The sequence below is a fragment of the Panthera pardus genome, unplaced genomic scaffold (assembly GCF_024362965.1).
Source record: "Panthera pardus isolate Hobbes unplaced genomic scaffold, ASM2436296v1 HiC_scaffold_17, whole genome shotgun sequence".
In the NCBI taxonomy this organism is placed as follows: domain Eukaryota; kingdom Metazoa; phylum Chordata; class Mammalia; order Carnivora; family Felidae; genus Panthera; species Panthera pardus.
The window spans coordinates 148,723,390-148,741,054 of record NW_026526732.1 but is presented as its reverse complement, the minus strand read 5'-3'; the positions used below and the strand labels follow the sequence as shown (position 1 = coordinate 148,741,054).

At 35.7% G+C, this 17,665-nt stretch overlaps 1 protein-coding gene across 11 annotated transcripts in view; it reads right to left on the bottom strand.

The window, feature by feature from the left end:
* The window catches only part of LOC109260698 (butyrophilin subfamily 1 member A1-like), a 36,084-nt gene extending 24,483 nt beyond the window's left edge, over positions 1-11,601 (bottom strand). For 10 of the 11 annotated variants that reach the window (XM_053905166.1, XM_053905169.1, XM_053905168.1 and 7 more), the window contains exons 1-2: positions 11,332-11,601; positions 435-518 (exon numbers count right to left, since the gene is read on the bottom strand). In XM_053905166.1, the coding sequence (XP_053761141.1) occupies positions 435-518; positions 11,332-11,392 (145 nt within the window). In that variant the 5' untranslated portion in view covers positions 11,393-11,601. The remainder of the gene's footprint in view (positions 1-434; positions 519-11,331) is intronic. The other variant, XM_053905170.1, reaches the window with a different exon arrangement.
* Between the last annotated feature and the right edge of the window lie 6,064 nt (positions 11,602-17,665).

Genomic DNA, 17,665 nt, shown 5'->3' with positions numbered 1-17,665 from the left:
TGTGGGTTATTTTCTTACTGAATTATATGTATTTATTATGTAAGAGCATTATAGCTGTTCTAAAAGAAAACAACATAGAGGGAAGATGGTGGCATAGTAAGAGGACCCTAGGCTTACCTCAGACCATGAATGCCACTTAGATAACTATCAAATCATTTTAAATACCTCAGAAATTGACCTGAAGACTAGCAGAACAAACTCCACAACTAAAGGTAGAGGAGAGACCACATTGAAGAAGGTAGGAAATGCAGAGATGTGACTTAGGGGAGAAATGAATACTGGCTGCTATAAAGGGAAGGGAGCCCTGACCATGGAGAAGTGTGTGTGTGAGAGAGGAGCACACAGGGGAATAAACAAGGAGAATGTTTCCCATAGCCATTGGCTTGGAAAGTGAGAGGGACTGAATTTCATGAGTTCTTGTGATCAGAACTTACCCTGGACTTTAATTGTCATCAGTGGGCTTGGCTCCAGAAGACCCTGCAGACATTGGGGCTGCTCTTGAAGAGAAGGCAAACAACCTATGGACATACAACATATGGTAACTGGCACAATGCCATCACTGGTTACTTAACTTGCATACACCAAGCCCCATCCCCTTGTACTGTGGTGGAACTGCCCTTCTCAGTCAAGCTCATTTAGATCCCAGCACAGCAGGACCCTTCCCCAGAAGACAGCACAAACTTTTGCCCACATTATGTCTCTCAATCAGAGAATTTTGCAGAATTTCAGTTCCAGTGGAGCTGGAGCTCCTCCAGTGGAGGAGGTAACAGGTCTCATTTCACAAGCAGACCAGAGTGCACCTAGTTAAAACAGGCCACATTCAGGCCAAGGACCAAACATTGCAAACAGCAGGCAAAGAAAGCCTCTGTGTACTACTTCCTGGTCTGAAGGACAGAGCAGCCAAAACACAACAGCAGAGTGCATGCAGCACACAAGAGACATTCCCTGAAGTTCCAGGCCCTGGAAACTGCATGACCTCTTCTTCATAAGGCCATTACTTTCAGGGGCAGGACACATAACTGGCTTTTTTAACACAGAGAAGAAGGCAGAGACTGAGACAAAATGTGAAGATGGAGGAATGCCAAATGAAAGAACAAGATAAAGCCATAGCCAGAGATCTAGACTGAAATAGATATAAGTAACATGCCTAATGGAGAATTTAAAGCAACAGTCATAAGGATATTCACTGGGGTTGAGAAAAGAAGCCATCAGGGAGACCATTACCACAGATGTAAGAAGTAAAAAAAGAATCAGAGGCAAAGAATGCAATAAATGAGATTAGAAACAGGCTTGACACAATGCATAGCAGGCTAGAAGAAGCAGAGGAATGAATCAGCAACCTAGAAAACAATATAATGGAAAATAATGAAGCTGAACAAAAGAGAAAAGGAAGAATTATGTAAGAGGAGAATAGACTTAGGGAACTCAGTGACTCCATCAAACATAACAAACATAATTTGTATTATAGGAGTTGCCAAAGAGAAAAGCAGAAAACTTATTTGAAGAAATAATAACTGAAAACTTCCCAAATCTGGGGAAGGAAACAGACATCCAGATCTGGTAGGAACAGAGAACTCCAATCAAAATCAACAAAAGCAGATGAACACCAAGACATATTGTTTTTTTTCTTTTTTAAATGTTTATTTATTTTTGAGAGAGAGTGAAAGTGGGGGAGGGGAAGGAGAGAGGGGGTTCAGAGGATCTGAAGTAGGCTCTGCACTAACAACAGCAAGCCTGATGCAGGGCTCGAACTCATGAATAACAAGATTATGACCTGAGGCAAAGTAGGATGTTCAACCAACTGAGCCACTCAGGTGCCCCAATACCAAGACATATTGTAAATAAATTTGAAAAATATAGTGTAAAAAAAAATCTTAAAAGCAGCAGGACAAAAAACAGTTATTAACTTCTTTTGGGATGGGAAGACCCATAAGTCTAGCTGGATATTTCTCAACAGAAACTTGGCAAACCAGAAGAGATATATTCAAAGTGATGAATGGGAGAAATCTGCAGCCAAGAATACTCTATCCAGTACAGCTATCCTTCAGAATACAAGAAGTGATACAGAGTTTCCCAGACAAACAAAAACTACAGGAGTTCATGATCACTAAACCAGCCCTGCAAGAAATATTAAAGGTAACTCTTTGATTGGAAAGGAGAGAGACCAAAAGTGACAGTAGAAAAGACAAAAACATTAAAATGAGCATTTCTATAAAAAATCAGTTAAGGAACTCATAATAAAAGGATATAAAATATGGTAACATACACCTATAACGGGGAGGATAGGAGAAAAGAATGTCTTCAATCTTAAATGACCATCAACTTAATATAGACTGTTATATGCAAAAACTAATGGTAACCATATATCAAAAAACACTAATAAACATGCAAAGAATAAAGAGAAAGAAAATCCAAGTATACCATTATAGAAAAGCACCAAAGTATGAAAGAGAAAGATAAGAAAAGGTCAGAGAAAATCTGTAGAAACAACCACAAAACAGTAATAAAATGGCAAGAAATACATATCTATCAGTAATTACTTTGAATGTAAATGGACTAAATGCTCCAATCAAAAGACAGAGAGTGTCAGAATGGATTAAAAAAACCCAAGACCTATCCATAGGCTACCCACAAGACACTCATTTTAGACCTGAAGATACCAGCAGATTGAAAGTGAGGGGATGCAGAAACCCTTATCAGACAAATAAATGTCAAAAGAAAGCCAGAATACCAATATTTATATCAAACAAACTGGTCTTTAAAACAAAGACTATAATAAGAGACCAGGAAGGACACAATATAATAATTAAAAGGACAATACAAGAAGATATAATAATTGTAAATATTTATACACCCAATATGAGAGCACCCAAATACATAAACAAATTAATAACAAACATAAAGGATAATAATCCATAATAACAGGGGCTTTAACAACCCACTTATATCAATGGAAGGATCATCTAAAGTGAAAATAAATCAAGGAGACAATAGCATTGAATGACACACTGGGCCAAATGAACTGAACAGGTATATTCAGAACATTCTATTCTAAAACAGCAGAATACACATTCCTTTCAGGTGCACATGGAACATTATCCAGAATAGATCACATATTAAGGCACAAAACAAGTGTCAACAAATTTAAAATGATCAAAATTGTGCCATGCATCTTTTCTGACAATTCCCTGAAATTAGAAATCAACAAAAGAAAATATCTGGAAAGACCACAAATATGTGGAGGTTAAATGACATACTACTAAACAATGAATGTGTCACCCGAGAAATCAAAGAAGAAATCACAAAGTACATGGAAACAAATGAAAATGAAAACACAATAATCCAAAACCTTTGGAACATGGCAAAAGTGGTACTAAGAGTGAAGTTTATTGCAATACAGGCTTACCTCAAGAAGAAAGAAAAAAATCTCAAATAGAGAACCTGATCTTACACCTAAAAACTCTAGAAAAGGAAAAAGAAACAAAACCCCAAACAAGCAGATGGAAGGAAATAATATATATTAGAGCAGAAATAAATGATATAGAAATTAAAAAACAATAGAACATATCAATGAAACCAGGGGCTGGTTCTTTGAAAAGATCAGCAAAATTGATCAACCTCTAACTACACTCATAAGAGAGATGAGAGAGAAAGAGAGAGAGAGAGAGAGAAGACTCAAATAAAGAAAATCAAAAATGAGAGAGTTGAAATAACAACCAACACCACAGAAATACAAACAAGAGAACACAATGAAAAATTACATGCCAACAAATTATACAACCTGGAAGAAATGGATAAATTGCTAGAAACATATGACTTACCAAAATTGAATCATGAAGAAATAGAAAATTTGAATAGACCAATAACCAGCAAAGAAATTGAATCAGTAAGTTAAAAATTCCCAACCAACAAAAGTCCAAGGCTAGATGGCTTCACAGGCGAATTCTACCAAACATTTGAAGAAGAGTTAATAGCTATTCCTCTAAAACTATTCTAAAAATTACTAAAGGAAGGAAAGCCTCCAAATTCATTCTATGAGTATCATTTCCCTGATACCAAGCCAGATAAAAACACCACACAAAAAAGAGCACTATAGGCCAATATTTCTGATGAACATAGGTGCAAAAAATCAACAAAATGCTAACAAACCAAATCCAACAATACATTTAAAAATTCGTTCACCACCATGAAGTGGTATTTATTCCTTGGCTTCAGGGGTGGTTTAATATTTTCAAATCAATCAATGTGATATACCACCTTAATGAAAGAAAGCATAAGAACCATAGGAACATTTCAATGGATGCAGAAAAAGTATTTGACAAAGTACACATCCATTCATGATAAAAACCCTCAACATAGTAGGTTTAGAGGGAACATCCCTCAACATAAGAAAGGCCATAACTGGAAAATCCATAGGTAACATTGTCCTCAATGGGAAAAACTGAGAGCTTTTCCTCTACATTAAGGAACAAGACAGGGATTTCCATTCTTACCACTTTTATGCACGTAGTACTGGAAGTCCTAGTACAGCAATTAGGCAACAATAACAAAAAATAAATAAATAAAAGACATCCAAATAGGCAAAGGAAAAGTAAAACTCATTATTTGCAGATGACATGATACTCTATGTAGAAAACTTGAAAGACTCCACCAAAAAACTGCTAGAACTGATACATGAATTCAGTAAAGTCACAAAATCAATGTATAGAAATCTGTTTCATTTCTATACACCAATAATGAAGTAGCAGAAAGAGAAATTAAATCAATCCTATTTACAGTTGCACCAAAAACAATAAGATTCCCAGGAATAAGACTACCCAAAGAAGTGAAAGAACTGTATCCTGAAAACTATAAAACACTGATGAAAGAAACTGAAGATGACACAGAGAAATGGAAAGACATTCCATGATCGTGGATTAGAAAAACAAACATCATTAAAATATCGATACCACCCAAAGCAATCTAAACAGTTATGAAATCCCTACCAAAATACTACCAGCATTTTTCACAGAGCTAAAACAAGCAATCCTAAAATTTTTATGAAACCACAAAAGGCCCCAAATAGGCAAAGCAACCTTGAAAAAGCAAAGCAAAGTTGTAGACATCACAATTATGGACTTCAAATTACATTACAAATCTGTAGTATTCAAAACAGTATGGTACTGGCACAAAAATAGACACATTGATCAATAGAACAGAATAGAAAACCAAGAAATTAACGACAAGTATATGGTTAATTAATGTCTGACAAAGCAAGAGAGAATTTCCACTGGCTAAAGATTATCTCTTCAACAAATGTTGTGAAAACTGGCAACATGCAAAAGAATGAAACTGGACCATTCTCGTTCACCACACACAAAAATAACTCAAAGTGTAATAAAGACCTGAATGTGAGACCTGAAATCACAAAATTCCCTGAAGAAAGCACAGATAGTAATTTCTCTGACATTGGGCATAGCAACTTCTTTCTAGATATGTCTCCTGAGGCAAGGGAAACAAAAGCAAAAATAAACTCTTGTGACTACAGCAAAATAACAAGCTTTTGCATAGAGAATGAAGCAACCAACAAAACGAGAAGACAACCTATGGATTAGGAGAAGATATTTGCAAATTACATATCCAATAAAGGGTTAGTATGCAAAATACATTAGGAACTAGTATAAGGACACTTGGGTGGCTCAGTTGGTTAAGTGTCCAACCAACTTTGGCTCAGGTCATGATCTCACAGTTGGTGAGTTTGAGTGCTGTGTCAGGCTCTGTGCTGACAGCTCAGAGCTGGGAGCCTGCTTCGGATTCTGTGTCTCCCTCTCTCTTTGCCCCTCCCCTGCTCACTTTCTCTCTCTCTCTCTCAAAAATAAACATTAAAAAAAAACTAGTAAAGCTTGACACCCAAAAATAAATAATCCAATTTAAAAATGGGCAGAAGACATGAATAGACATTTTTCCAAAGAAAATATCCAAATGACCAATAGATACATGAAAAGATGCTCAACATCACTCATCTTCAGGGAAATACAAATTAGAACAACGTGAAGTACAACCTGACACCTATCAAAATGGCTAAAATCAACAACACAAAAATGAAGTGTTTGCAAGGATGTAGATAAAGGGGAATCTTCTTGCACTGTTGGTGAGAGTGCAAAGTGGTGCAGTCGCTCTGGAAAACAGTATGGAGGTTTGTAAAAAATTAAAAATAGAACTAATTTATGATCCAGCAATTGCACCACTACTAGGTATTCACCCAAAGAATACAAAAATACTAAATCTAAGGGGTACATGCATCCCAATCTTTATAGAAACATTATTTACAATAGCCAAATTTGGAAATAGCTCAAGTGTCCATTGATGAGTGGATAAAGATGTGGTACACACACACACACACACACACACACACACACACACACAGGAATATTACTCAGCCATCAAAAAGAATGAAATCTTGCCACTTGCAAAAACATGGATGGAACTAGGCAGTAGTGAAATAAGTCAGAGAAAGACAAATACCAAATGATTTCATTCATGTGTGGAATTTAAGAAACAAAGCAAATGAGCAAAGGGAAAGAGAGAGAGAGGCAAAAGAAATAGACTGTTAACTATAGAGAAAAAGTTGATGGTTACCAAAGGGGAGGTGGGTGGGAGAATGTATTAAATAGGTGATGAGCACTGGGTATTTCATGGAATTGTTGAATCACTATATTATACACATGAAACTAATATTACATTATATGTCAACTAACTGAAATTTAAAATAAAAACTGGAAAAAAAGATAAAAACATACATTGGCATTACCATAGTAGCTCTCATCACAATATTCTCAAATTATGGTAAAGCAACTCTAAGATAAATTTTTAAAATTTTAAATTAAATATGTTAGAAGGATTTCTTCATGAAAATAAAAAAAAATGAAATTGAGGCTATAACCAAAATAAGTTTCAGGTACTCATTTTTCAGTCAAGCAAGAGAAGGCATTGACCAATGGTGAACTAAATTAAATTGTGTTTGATTGAAACAGTCCAAAAAATTTGCCTAGAGAAAATAAACAAGTATATTAGTCTTTTGGTGAGAACATTTGTTTAAAGACTTGAAGACATTGGGAACAATATCATTAGTCAATTAAGAAGCCAAGACATTATATAGTTCTGGGGAAAGACTGAATAGACACGCATTTCTCTTTTCCTCATAATAACTACAGCCTAAAACCCTGTAATATATGTAAAAAAATACAAGAATACTCTGAAATGTGGAGAGATAAAGGTAGAAAGACTAGGGACCTTGAGGCTCAAAAAATGATACATGTGAGTTTTCTGGGTTTTCCTTTTGCCTAATATCCATGACTGGATACTGGAGAAACATCACCCAGAAATGTCAATGGGCAAAGATTCCTCAAATCATCCTTGAGGAAAGGCTGCCATTTGATGCCAAAGGCCCAGAAATGAGCAACATAGCAAGACAGAAACTTTTCAGGCAAGAACTCTCCTATGCCAACCAAACACAAAGAAAAAACTGGTACTCCTCTCCCACTATTCAGCAATGATCGAGGAGCCTAGACATTCACCTTCACTCAACTAACAATGTGTCCCTTCCTCACCTGAATGAATGTCAGTGGAGGCCAGCATAGCAATCAGACAAGAAAAAGGAATAAAAGGCATCCAAATTGGCAAGGAAGATGTAAAATTTTCACAATTTGCAGATGACATAATATTATAGATAGAAGACCCAAAAGACTACACCAAAAATCTATCAGAACTGATAAATGAATCCAGTAAAGTCACAGGATACAAAATCAATGTACAGAAATCTGTTGCATTTCTATACAATAATAATGAAGTAGAAGAAAGAGAAATTAAGAAAACGATCCCATTTACAATTGCATCAAAATAATAAAATGCCTAGGAATAAAGTTAACCAAGGAGGCAAAGGAACTGTAGTCTGAAGTCTATAGAACACTGATGACAGAAATTAAAGATGACACGAATATTCCATGGATTGGAAGAATTAATATTGTTAAAATGTTCACAGTACCCAAGGAAATCTACAAATTTAATGCAATCCCTATTAAAATACCAACAACATTTCACAGAACTAGAACAAATAGCCTTAAATTTTTAATGAAAGTACTGAAGACCCTGAAGAACCAAAGCAATCTTGAGAAAGAAGAACAAAACTGGGGGTATCACAATTCCAGATTTCAAGATATGCTATACAGCTGTAGTAATCAAAATAATATGGTACTGGCAAAAACAAAAACAAAAACAAAAACAAAAACAAAAACAAAAACAAAAAAACAAAAAACCCAGACACATAGACCAATAGAACAGAATAGAAAGCCAAGAAATAAACCTGCAACTACCTGGTCAATTAATCTTTGAGAAAGCAGGAAAGAATATCCAATGGGAAAAAGACAGTCTCTTCAATACATGGTGCTGGGAAAACTGGACAGCTACATGCAAAAGAATGACACTGAACCACTTTCTTATACCATACACAAAAATAAACTCAAAATGGATTAAGGACCTAAATGTGGGACCTGAAACCATAAAAAATCCTAGAAGACAGGACAGGAAGTAATTTTTCTGACATTTGCCATAATAACATTTTTCTAGATGTTTCTCCTGAGGCAAAAGGAATAAAAGCAAAAAAAAGTATTGGGGCTACATCAAAATAAAAAGCTTCTGTACAGTAAAGGAAACAATAAACAAAACTAAAAGGCAACCTATGGAATTAAATAAAGTATGTAAAACCTTGGATTGCAAGTACCTTGTTCTGCAAGTGTTCTGCAAGATGAGCAAACATGTCTAATAAATTTTAACTTGATAAACAAAATATGTCTTATAATACTAGTGGTACGTGACACCAAATGTCACATGATCACAACTGAGCCAATTGTTCTTGAAATCCTTTTTGATATACAAGTGTTTTGGATTACAAACATGTTTCCAGAATGAATTATGCTCGCAAACCAAGGTTTTACTGTATTTGCAAATGACATATCCGATAAACACTTAGTATCCAAAATATATAAAGAACTTATACAACTCAACAGCCAAAAACCAAAAAAATCCAATTAAAAAGTGTGCAGAGGGGCGCCTGCATGACTCAGTTGGTTGAGCATCTGACTTTGGCTCAGGTCATGATCTCACAGTTGGTGGGTTCAGGCCCCACATCAGGCTCTGTGCTGACAGCTCAGAGCCTGGAGCCTGCTTCAGATTCTGTGTCTCTCTCCCTCTCTGCCCCTCCCCTGCTTGTGCTCTGTCTCTCAAAAATAAATAAATGTTAAAAAAAATTTTTTTAAAGTGTGCAGAAGTGGGGAGCTCAGTCAGTTAGGTGTGCGACTTTGGCTCAGGTCATGATCTCCAGGTTTGTGGTTCTGAGCACTGCGTTGAGCTCTGTGCTGACAGCTCAGAGCTTGGAGCCTGCTTTGGATTCTGTGTCTCCACCTCTCTCTCCGCCCCTCCTCTACTCACGTACTGTCTGTCTCTCTCCCTCTCAAAAATAAATAAACATTAAAAAAAATTTAAAAAGTACAGAAGCCATGAACAGATATTTCTTCAAAGAATATATACACATGAAAATATGTTCAACATCATTCATCATCAGGGAAATACAAACTCAAACTACAAAGAGATATTATTTCACACCTATCACAATGGCTAAAATAAAAAACACAGAAACAAGTTTTGGCGAGGATGTGTAGAAACCCTCCTGCACTGTTGGTGGAAATGTAAACTGATACAGCCTCTCTGGAAAATAGTATAGACGTTCTCAAAAAAATGAAAATAGAACTACCCTATGATCCAGTAATCACATTACTGGGTATTTATTCCAAAAACATAAAAACACTAATTCAAAGGGATACATGCATCCCTATGTTTATAGTGAGCAGTATTTAAAATTGCCAAATTATGGAAGCAGGCCTAGGGCCAATAGATAAATAAATTTATCTATTTATCAATAGATAAATGGATAAAGAAGAAGTGATATATATATATATATATATATATATATATATATATATATACACACACACACACACACACACACACACACAAAACGGAACACTATTCAGCGAAAAAAAAAATGAAATCTTGCCATTTACAACAATGTGAATGGACCTAAAAAGCATAATGCTAAGCAAAATAAGTCAGCCAAAGAAAAATACCATATAATTTCACTCATATGTGGAATTTAAGAAACAAACAAAGAAAAAAGAGAGAAACCAAAACACAGACTCTTAACTATAAAGAACCAACAGAAGATGACTAGAAGGAAGATTGGTGGGGGGAATAGGTGAATAGGTCATGGGGGTTAAAATCAAAGTAGCCCAATGCCATAATATTCTTGCATGAAACATTTTTGGAGCATAATATAAATCTTATATGAGGACAACTTGAATGATACCCCACTGATGACTGGAAAGAACTTTTTTCCATTCTGTATCTGGATAGTCCTTGATTATTTATTTTTCCAATCAGGAAAAATTAATCACTTATTCACAGTCTTATTACACATTGATATTTTCCCCAACTTACTACCAATCAGAACTACAGTCAGTATAGGTTGGCTCTCTACTCTAGTCCTAAAACCCTGAGTTGATGCACATTAAAATGTATTCACTTATGAATATTAATAGTCCTTTAGAATTCCATAGCAACACGTTCCTTTGAAAAAACTTTTATTACATTATTACACAGAGTGGTTAGTATGAGAGTGTTGGTTTTCAATCCTATAAAGTCATCTTTCTCACCTTTTAGAATGTAAATACCACACTTATTAAATGTTAATATCTGTATATATATTTGAATAAATGGCATTCCAATGACATGCAGAAAAGGATGGATTGAAGTGAGATCACTCTAGGAGTTGGAATTGTGAGGTTAGAGTAGAGAGAAAAGCAAAATTTAAACCATGCAGAAAGCATCTGACTCAGGAGCATTGCTGATAGAAGAGGGGAAATATAGGGACAGAGAGACTCTCCAAAGTAACTTGCGTGGGCAAAAATGAGAAAGGAGAATGACATGGGAAAAAAAAAAGAAATATGCAATGAGAGATTATTGAACTGAGAGCTTTGGGACAGTTTGTAATTAGGGAATGAGAAGAAATGAGAAGTCAGGTTGACCGGCCCTGAGAGAATAACAGCTCCAACACTTAGTTGCACCCTAGTGCAAATTGCATCCTAGTGTCTGCTTTATTTTTGTGGTTCAAATACTTTTCTTAGAAGCACTAGACATATGAGCTCACATACATGCGCGCTTTCACGCGCACACACGCGCGCGCACACACACACACACACACACACACACAATAATAGCAGGAACAGCAGTAAAACTTACTTTTATGTGTCTCATTATTCATAAGTGAATTTGTATCTAGACCTGTTTGCTGAGTCACCATCTTAGGAAGGAGTTCTTTTCAGGTCCGTCACTCGTGGCCTAAAAGAAATTCCCAACTCTGTTCTGAGCTGCGTTGGCAGGATTCTGAAATGTCTTTGTGTTCCTTATACAAGCACAGGGATGAGAGATTATGCCACCCAGGGCAATATCCTGGGTCAGACAGAAGTGTCAGTCACATAAAGGTATGCTGTTCCTGAGTTCTGTAGTTAGGTGGAGTATGAACTTATTCCAGAAGCCAGGACACCCTGGACTCTGGACCTTATATAATCATAAAACATATTTTCGTTGTGATTGTTCACTTACTCGAATACATGCACAATTTATCTTGCCTGTGTCTAGATCTCCAGTGCATTGTTGAATAGAAGTGGTAAGGGTGGATAACCTTTTTGTTCCTTAAAGGAAAGATTTGAGACTTTCATCATTTTTTTAAATGTTATTTGTTTTTGAGAGAGACAGAGACAGAGCACGAGCAGGGTTGGGGCAGAAAGAGAGACAGAATCTGAAGCAGGCTCCAGGCTCTGAGCTATCAGCACAGAGCCCGATGCAGGGCTCGAACTCACAAACCGTGAGATCTTTACCTGAGCTGAAGTGGGATGCTTAACTGAGCCACCCAGGTGCCCCAAGACTTTCATCATTTAATATGATGTTATTTTATAAATGGCCTTCATCAGTTTGAAAACATTCCCTTCTATTTCTAGTGTATTAAGTGTTTTATTTTGTCTGTTTTAATTAGGAAAAGACATTGGATTTTGTCAAAAATTTTTTTTACATCCATTGAGATGGTAATGTGTTTTTTCTCATTCTATTAAATATGGTGTATTATATTGATTGGTTTTTGTATGCTGAGCCAACTCTGCATTTCTAGAGTAAATCCCACTTTGTTATCATGTGTAATCCTTTTAATATGCTGCTGGAGTCAGTTTGCTAATATTTTGTTGAGGATTTTTGCATCTATATTCATAACAGCTACTGGTCTATAGTTTTTGTTTCTTGTAATGCCTTTCTCTGGCTTTGAGATCAGGGTAATCTGGCTTCATAGATTGAATAAAAAATGTTCCCACCTTTTCTGTTTTTTGGAAGAGTTTGAGAAAGATTGGTGTTGATGTTTCTTCAAAACTTTGGTCGAATTCACTAGTGAAATCATCTAGGCTGGGCTTTTTTTTTTCTTTGATAGTTTTTTAAATATGAACTTAATCTATTATTATAGGCATATCCATTTTTCCATTTTTTCTGGAGTCACTTTAGTAGTTTGTTTCTAAGAATTCATTTCATTTAGTTTATCTGATCTAGTTTATCAGCATTTGTTCATAGTATTCCTTTATAATCGTTCCTGTTCTGTAAGGTTTATAGTAATGTCTCCTCCTTCTTTCCTGATTTTAGTGTTTTGGGTCATCTATTTTTTGCTAAATGTTTATCACTTCTGCTGATCTTCAGAAAACCAGCTTCTGGTTTCATTATTTTCTCTACTGTTTTTCTATTCTTCTGTTGTCTCTTCACTCTAATATTTATTATTTCCTTCTTTCTGTTTGCTCTTAGTATGTTCTTTTATTTCCCAGTGTCTTAAGGTAGAATTTTAGGGTATTGGTTTGAGATCTTATTTTTTTTTCCCCTTTTTAATGTAGCTGTTTATAGCTATAAATTTCTCTCTTGGCTCTGTTTTCACTACATACCTTAAGTTTTGGTGTTTTTCATTTTAATTTTTGTTCATATCAAAGTATTTCCTAACTTCTTGTGACTTTGACTCATGGGTTCTTTATGAGTGTGCTGTTTAATTCCCACATATTTGTAAGTTTCCTGAATTTTATTTTGATACTTATTTTTAATTTCATTTCATTGCAAAAAAGAACATATTTTTACGACTTTAATTTTTTACATTTATTAAGACCGTTTCTAACATATTTTCTATCTTGTAAATGTGTTTTCTGCTGTTGTCAGGTGGGGTGTTCTATAGATGTCTATTATGTCCAGTTGGTTTATAAAGTCTCCTATTTCCGTATTATAATTAAACTAGTTGTTTTATCTATCTATTGAAAGTGGAACATGGAAATCTCCAATTATTATTGTTGAACAGTTTCTCCCCTTGATCCTGTCAGTTTCTCCTTCGTGTATTTTGGGGCTCAATTGTTAGGTACATATATGTTTATAATTGCTATATCTTATTTATGGACTGATGCTCTTTAATTATATAATGTTTTTCTTTATCTCTTGTAACAATGTTTGCTTTAAGGTATATTAAAGTGTGATATTAGTGTCACCACTCTAGCTCTCCTTCATTTATTGTTCACATGGTCTTTTATTTTCAGTCTATTTATGTCCTTGAATATAAAGTGAGCCTTTATTGAAAATATGTAATTATATCATGTTTTTTTTTGACAGAGAGAGACAGAGAGAGACAGAGCATGAACGGGGAGGGCCAGAGAGAAAGGGAGACACAGAATCTGAAACAGGCTCCAGGCTCTGAGCTGTCAGCACAGAGCCTGACGCGGGGCTCGAACTCACAGACTGCGAGATCATGACCTGAGCCAAAGTTGGACGCTTAACCAACTGAGCCACCCAGGCGCCCCGTCATGTTTTTAAATCCTTTCTGCCAGTCTGCCTTTTATAGAAGAGTATAATCATCTACATTTTATGTAATTACTAATAAAAAAGACCTGCAATTTTGCCTTTTCTTCTGTGTGTCTTATTTTCCCCATCAATGCCTCTATTTATGCCTTCTTTGTGTACAAATGATATTGTCTAATGTGCCATTTTAGTTCTTTTTTGTTGTTGTTATCATGTTGTATAATTTTAGCCTATGTTGGTAGTTATTTCACTGAGAACTACAACTAACCTGTTAACTTATAAAAGTCTGATTTATATTAACAGCAATTTGATCTCAATAGTTTAAAAAAATTGAGGTCCTCCACTCCTTTTATGCTGTTATCATGGCAAATTATATCTTTATGCATTATATGCCCATCAATTTAATTTATATTTACTGTTTTATGCAGCTGCTTTTTAAATCAGATAGGAACAATGAATTATAAGCAAAAATACATATATATTTGTCTTAAATTTACCTATGTAGTTAATTTTACCAGTGTTATTTATTTCTTTATATAGATTTGAATCACTGTCTAGTATCCTATCATTTTAGCATTTTTGTGTGTGGGGGATAGACCTATTAGCATCTAACACTCTCAGTTTTTGTAGATTTGAATATGTCTTGGTTTGTCTCTCATTTTTTGAAGGATAGTTTTGCTGGATATAAAATTTTTGCTTGAAAAGTTTTTGCTTTTAGCTCTTCAAGTATGTCATTCCACTGCTTGTGACTTCCATAGTTTCTTCTTTTTCTTTAAAACTTTTTTTAACATTTATTTATTTTTGAGAGACAGAGCAGGAGCAGGGGAGGGACAGAGAGAGGGAGATATGGAATCTGAAGCAGGGTCCAGGCTTTGAACTGTCAGCACAGAGCCTGATGTGGGACTTGAACCCACAAACTGTGAGATCATGACCTTAGCGGAAGTCAGATGCTTAACCGACTGAGCCGCCCAGGCACCCTATGGCCTCCATAGCTTCTGATGAGAAATAAGCTGGTAATTTTATAGATGATCACTTCCCCATTGTGAGTCATTTCATTATTACTGTTGTGAAAATATTATTTTTATGTTTGTTTTTTTAATTTCAGCAGTTTGTTTATGATGTGTCTCAGCATGACTCTCTTTGAGTTTATCCTATTTAGAGTTTGTCCAGCCTTTTGAATGTGTAGATTAAAATTTTTCATCAAATTTTGAATGGTTTTGGTCACTAGTCTTTCAAATATTATTTATGCTCCTTTCTTTTCTCCTCTACTTCTGGAAGTCCCATTATATTTATTGATATACTTGATGGTTTCAGACATTTCTCTTTGGCTCTGTTGATTATTTTTTTTTCTTTTTGTTCTTCAGACTGGTTAATCTCAACTGGCCCACTTTTAAATTCACTGATTGTGTTATACCTTCCGAAACCTGATGTTGAGTCTCTCTAGTAAATTATTTCAACTATACCAGAATTTCTGTTTCTTTTTCACAATTTCTCTTTACTGATATTCTCAAATTGGTGAGACATCATTCTTATAATTTTCTTTAGCACTATAGACATGCTGTACTTTAGAGTTTTTATCTACCCTTTATTGGTGGCTTAAGCTTTGAAACCACAGAAGAAAATTGGAAGAACTACTACCAGCAATGGGGAAAACTTCCAGATTGTGTGGTCATGAGTGATCCTGTGAGCAAAAGATCAAGAGGATTTGGTTTTGTAACTTTTTCATCTGTGACTGAGGTTGATGCTGCCATGGCTGCAAGACCTCATTCAATTGATGGGAGAGTGGTTGAGCCAAAATGTGCCTTTGCAAAAAAGGAAACTGGAAAACCAGGGGCTCATGTAACTGTAAAGAAGCTGTTTTTTGGTGGAACTAATGAAGACAGTAGGGATATCATCTTAGAGATTACTTCAAGAAATATGGAAAGATTGATACCATTGATATAATTACTGATAGGCAGTATTGAAAGAAAAGATGCTTTGGATTTGTTACTTTTGATGATCATGATCCTGTGAATAAGATTGTGTTGCAGGGGCGCCTGGGTGGCTCAGTTGGTTAAGCATCCGACTTCAGCTCATGTCATGATCTCATGGCTTGTGGGTTCGAGCCCTGCATTGGGCTCTGTGCTGACAGCTCGGAGCCTGAAGCTTGTTTCAGATTCTGTGTGTGTCTCTTTCTCTGTCCCTCCCTCACTTACACTCTGTCTCCCTCTGTCTCAAAAATAAATAAACGTTAAAAAAAAGATTGTGTTATAGAAATATTATACCATCAGTGGTCATAATGCAAAAGTAAGAATGGTTTTGTGTAGACAAGAAATGCAGGAAGGCCAAAGTTCTAGAAGTGGAAGAGGAGGAAACTTTGGTTTTGGAGATTCTCCTGGTGGTGGTAGAAATTTTGGACAAGGACCAGGAAATAATTTTAGGGGAGGATCTGATGCATATGAAGTGGTTGTGGATTTGGGGATGGTTGTAATGGGTATGGAAGAGAACCAACAGGTGGCAATTTTAGAGGTAGCCCTGGTTATGGATGAGGAAGAAGAAGATATAGTGGTGGGGGACCTGGATGTAGCAACCAGGATGGGGGCTACAGAGGTGGTTATGACAACTGTGGAGGAGGAAATTATGGAAGTGGAAATTACAATGGTTTTGGAAATTATACCTAGTAACCTTGTAACTATAGTCCAATGAAAGTGGAATCTTTGGTGGTACCAGGAACATGTGAGGCCATATGGTGGAGGCAACTATGGTCCTAGAGGCAACTATGGTCCTACAGGCAGTGGAGGAAGTGGGGGTTATGGGGGAAGAAGTCAAAATTCAGCTTCTTCCTATTTGCCATGGGCTTCATTGTATAAATAGGAGAGAATGAAAGCTCTCAGAATTAATAGAACAGCTTCAGGTTATTGAAATAACAATGTTAAGGAAACTCATATCTCAGTCATGCATAAATATGCAATGATAAGGCAGAAGAGACCAGAGCAGATGCAGAGAGCCATTTTGTGAATGGATTGAATTATTTAATACCATTACCCTACTGTTGAAGAAAAATTGCTTAAAAAAAATGTTCCTTTGAGACAGTCTCTTAGCTTTATAATTATTATTTCTTTCTAGTGGTTTTTGTAAGAGTATAGAAGCACTCTTTTTTGATAGTGTTAAATTTGTCAGTTTCAGATGACATGTAAAATCTTTTTAAAGATTTTTCTCAAGGTTTTGAAAAGCTATTAGGATTATGGTGTAATAAGGCATAACATTTTTCCTTAAAAAACAATGTAAGTGCATGGGTACAGTTGAGAGGCTGTTGTACACTTATAATTTAATAAAATAATTCTAAATGAAAAGAAAATAAAATTTTTACCTACCAAATCAAATGTCTGGATTTCCTCAGGAATATTTTCTATTGAGTTTTTGTTTTTCCTGTGTATTATTTTTTTGTTTTTTTTCAATATATGAAATTTATTGTCAAATTGGTTTCCATACAACACCCAGTGCTCATCCCAAAAGGTGCCCTCTTCAGTACCCATCACCCACCCTCCTCTCCCTCCCACTCCCCATCAACCCTCAGTTTGTTCTCAGTTTTTAAGACTCTCTTATGTTTTGGCTCTCTCCCACTCTAACCCCTTTTTTTTTCCTTCCCCTCCCACATGGGTTTCTGTTAAGTTTCTCAGGATCCACATAAGAGTGAAACCATATGGTATCTGTCTTTCTCTGTATGGCTTAT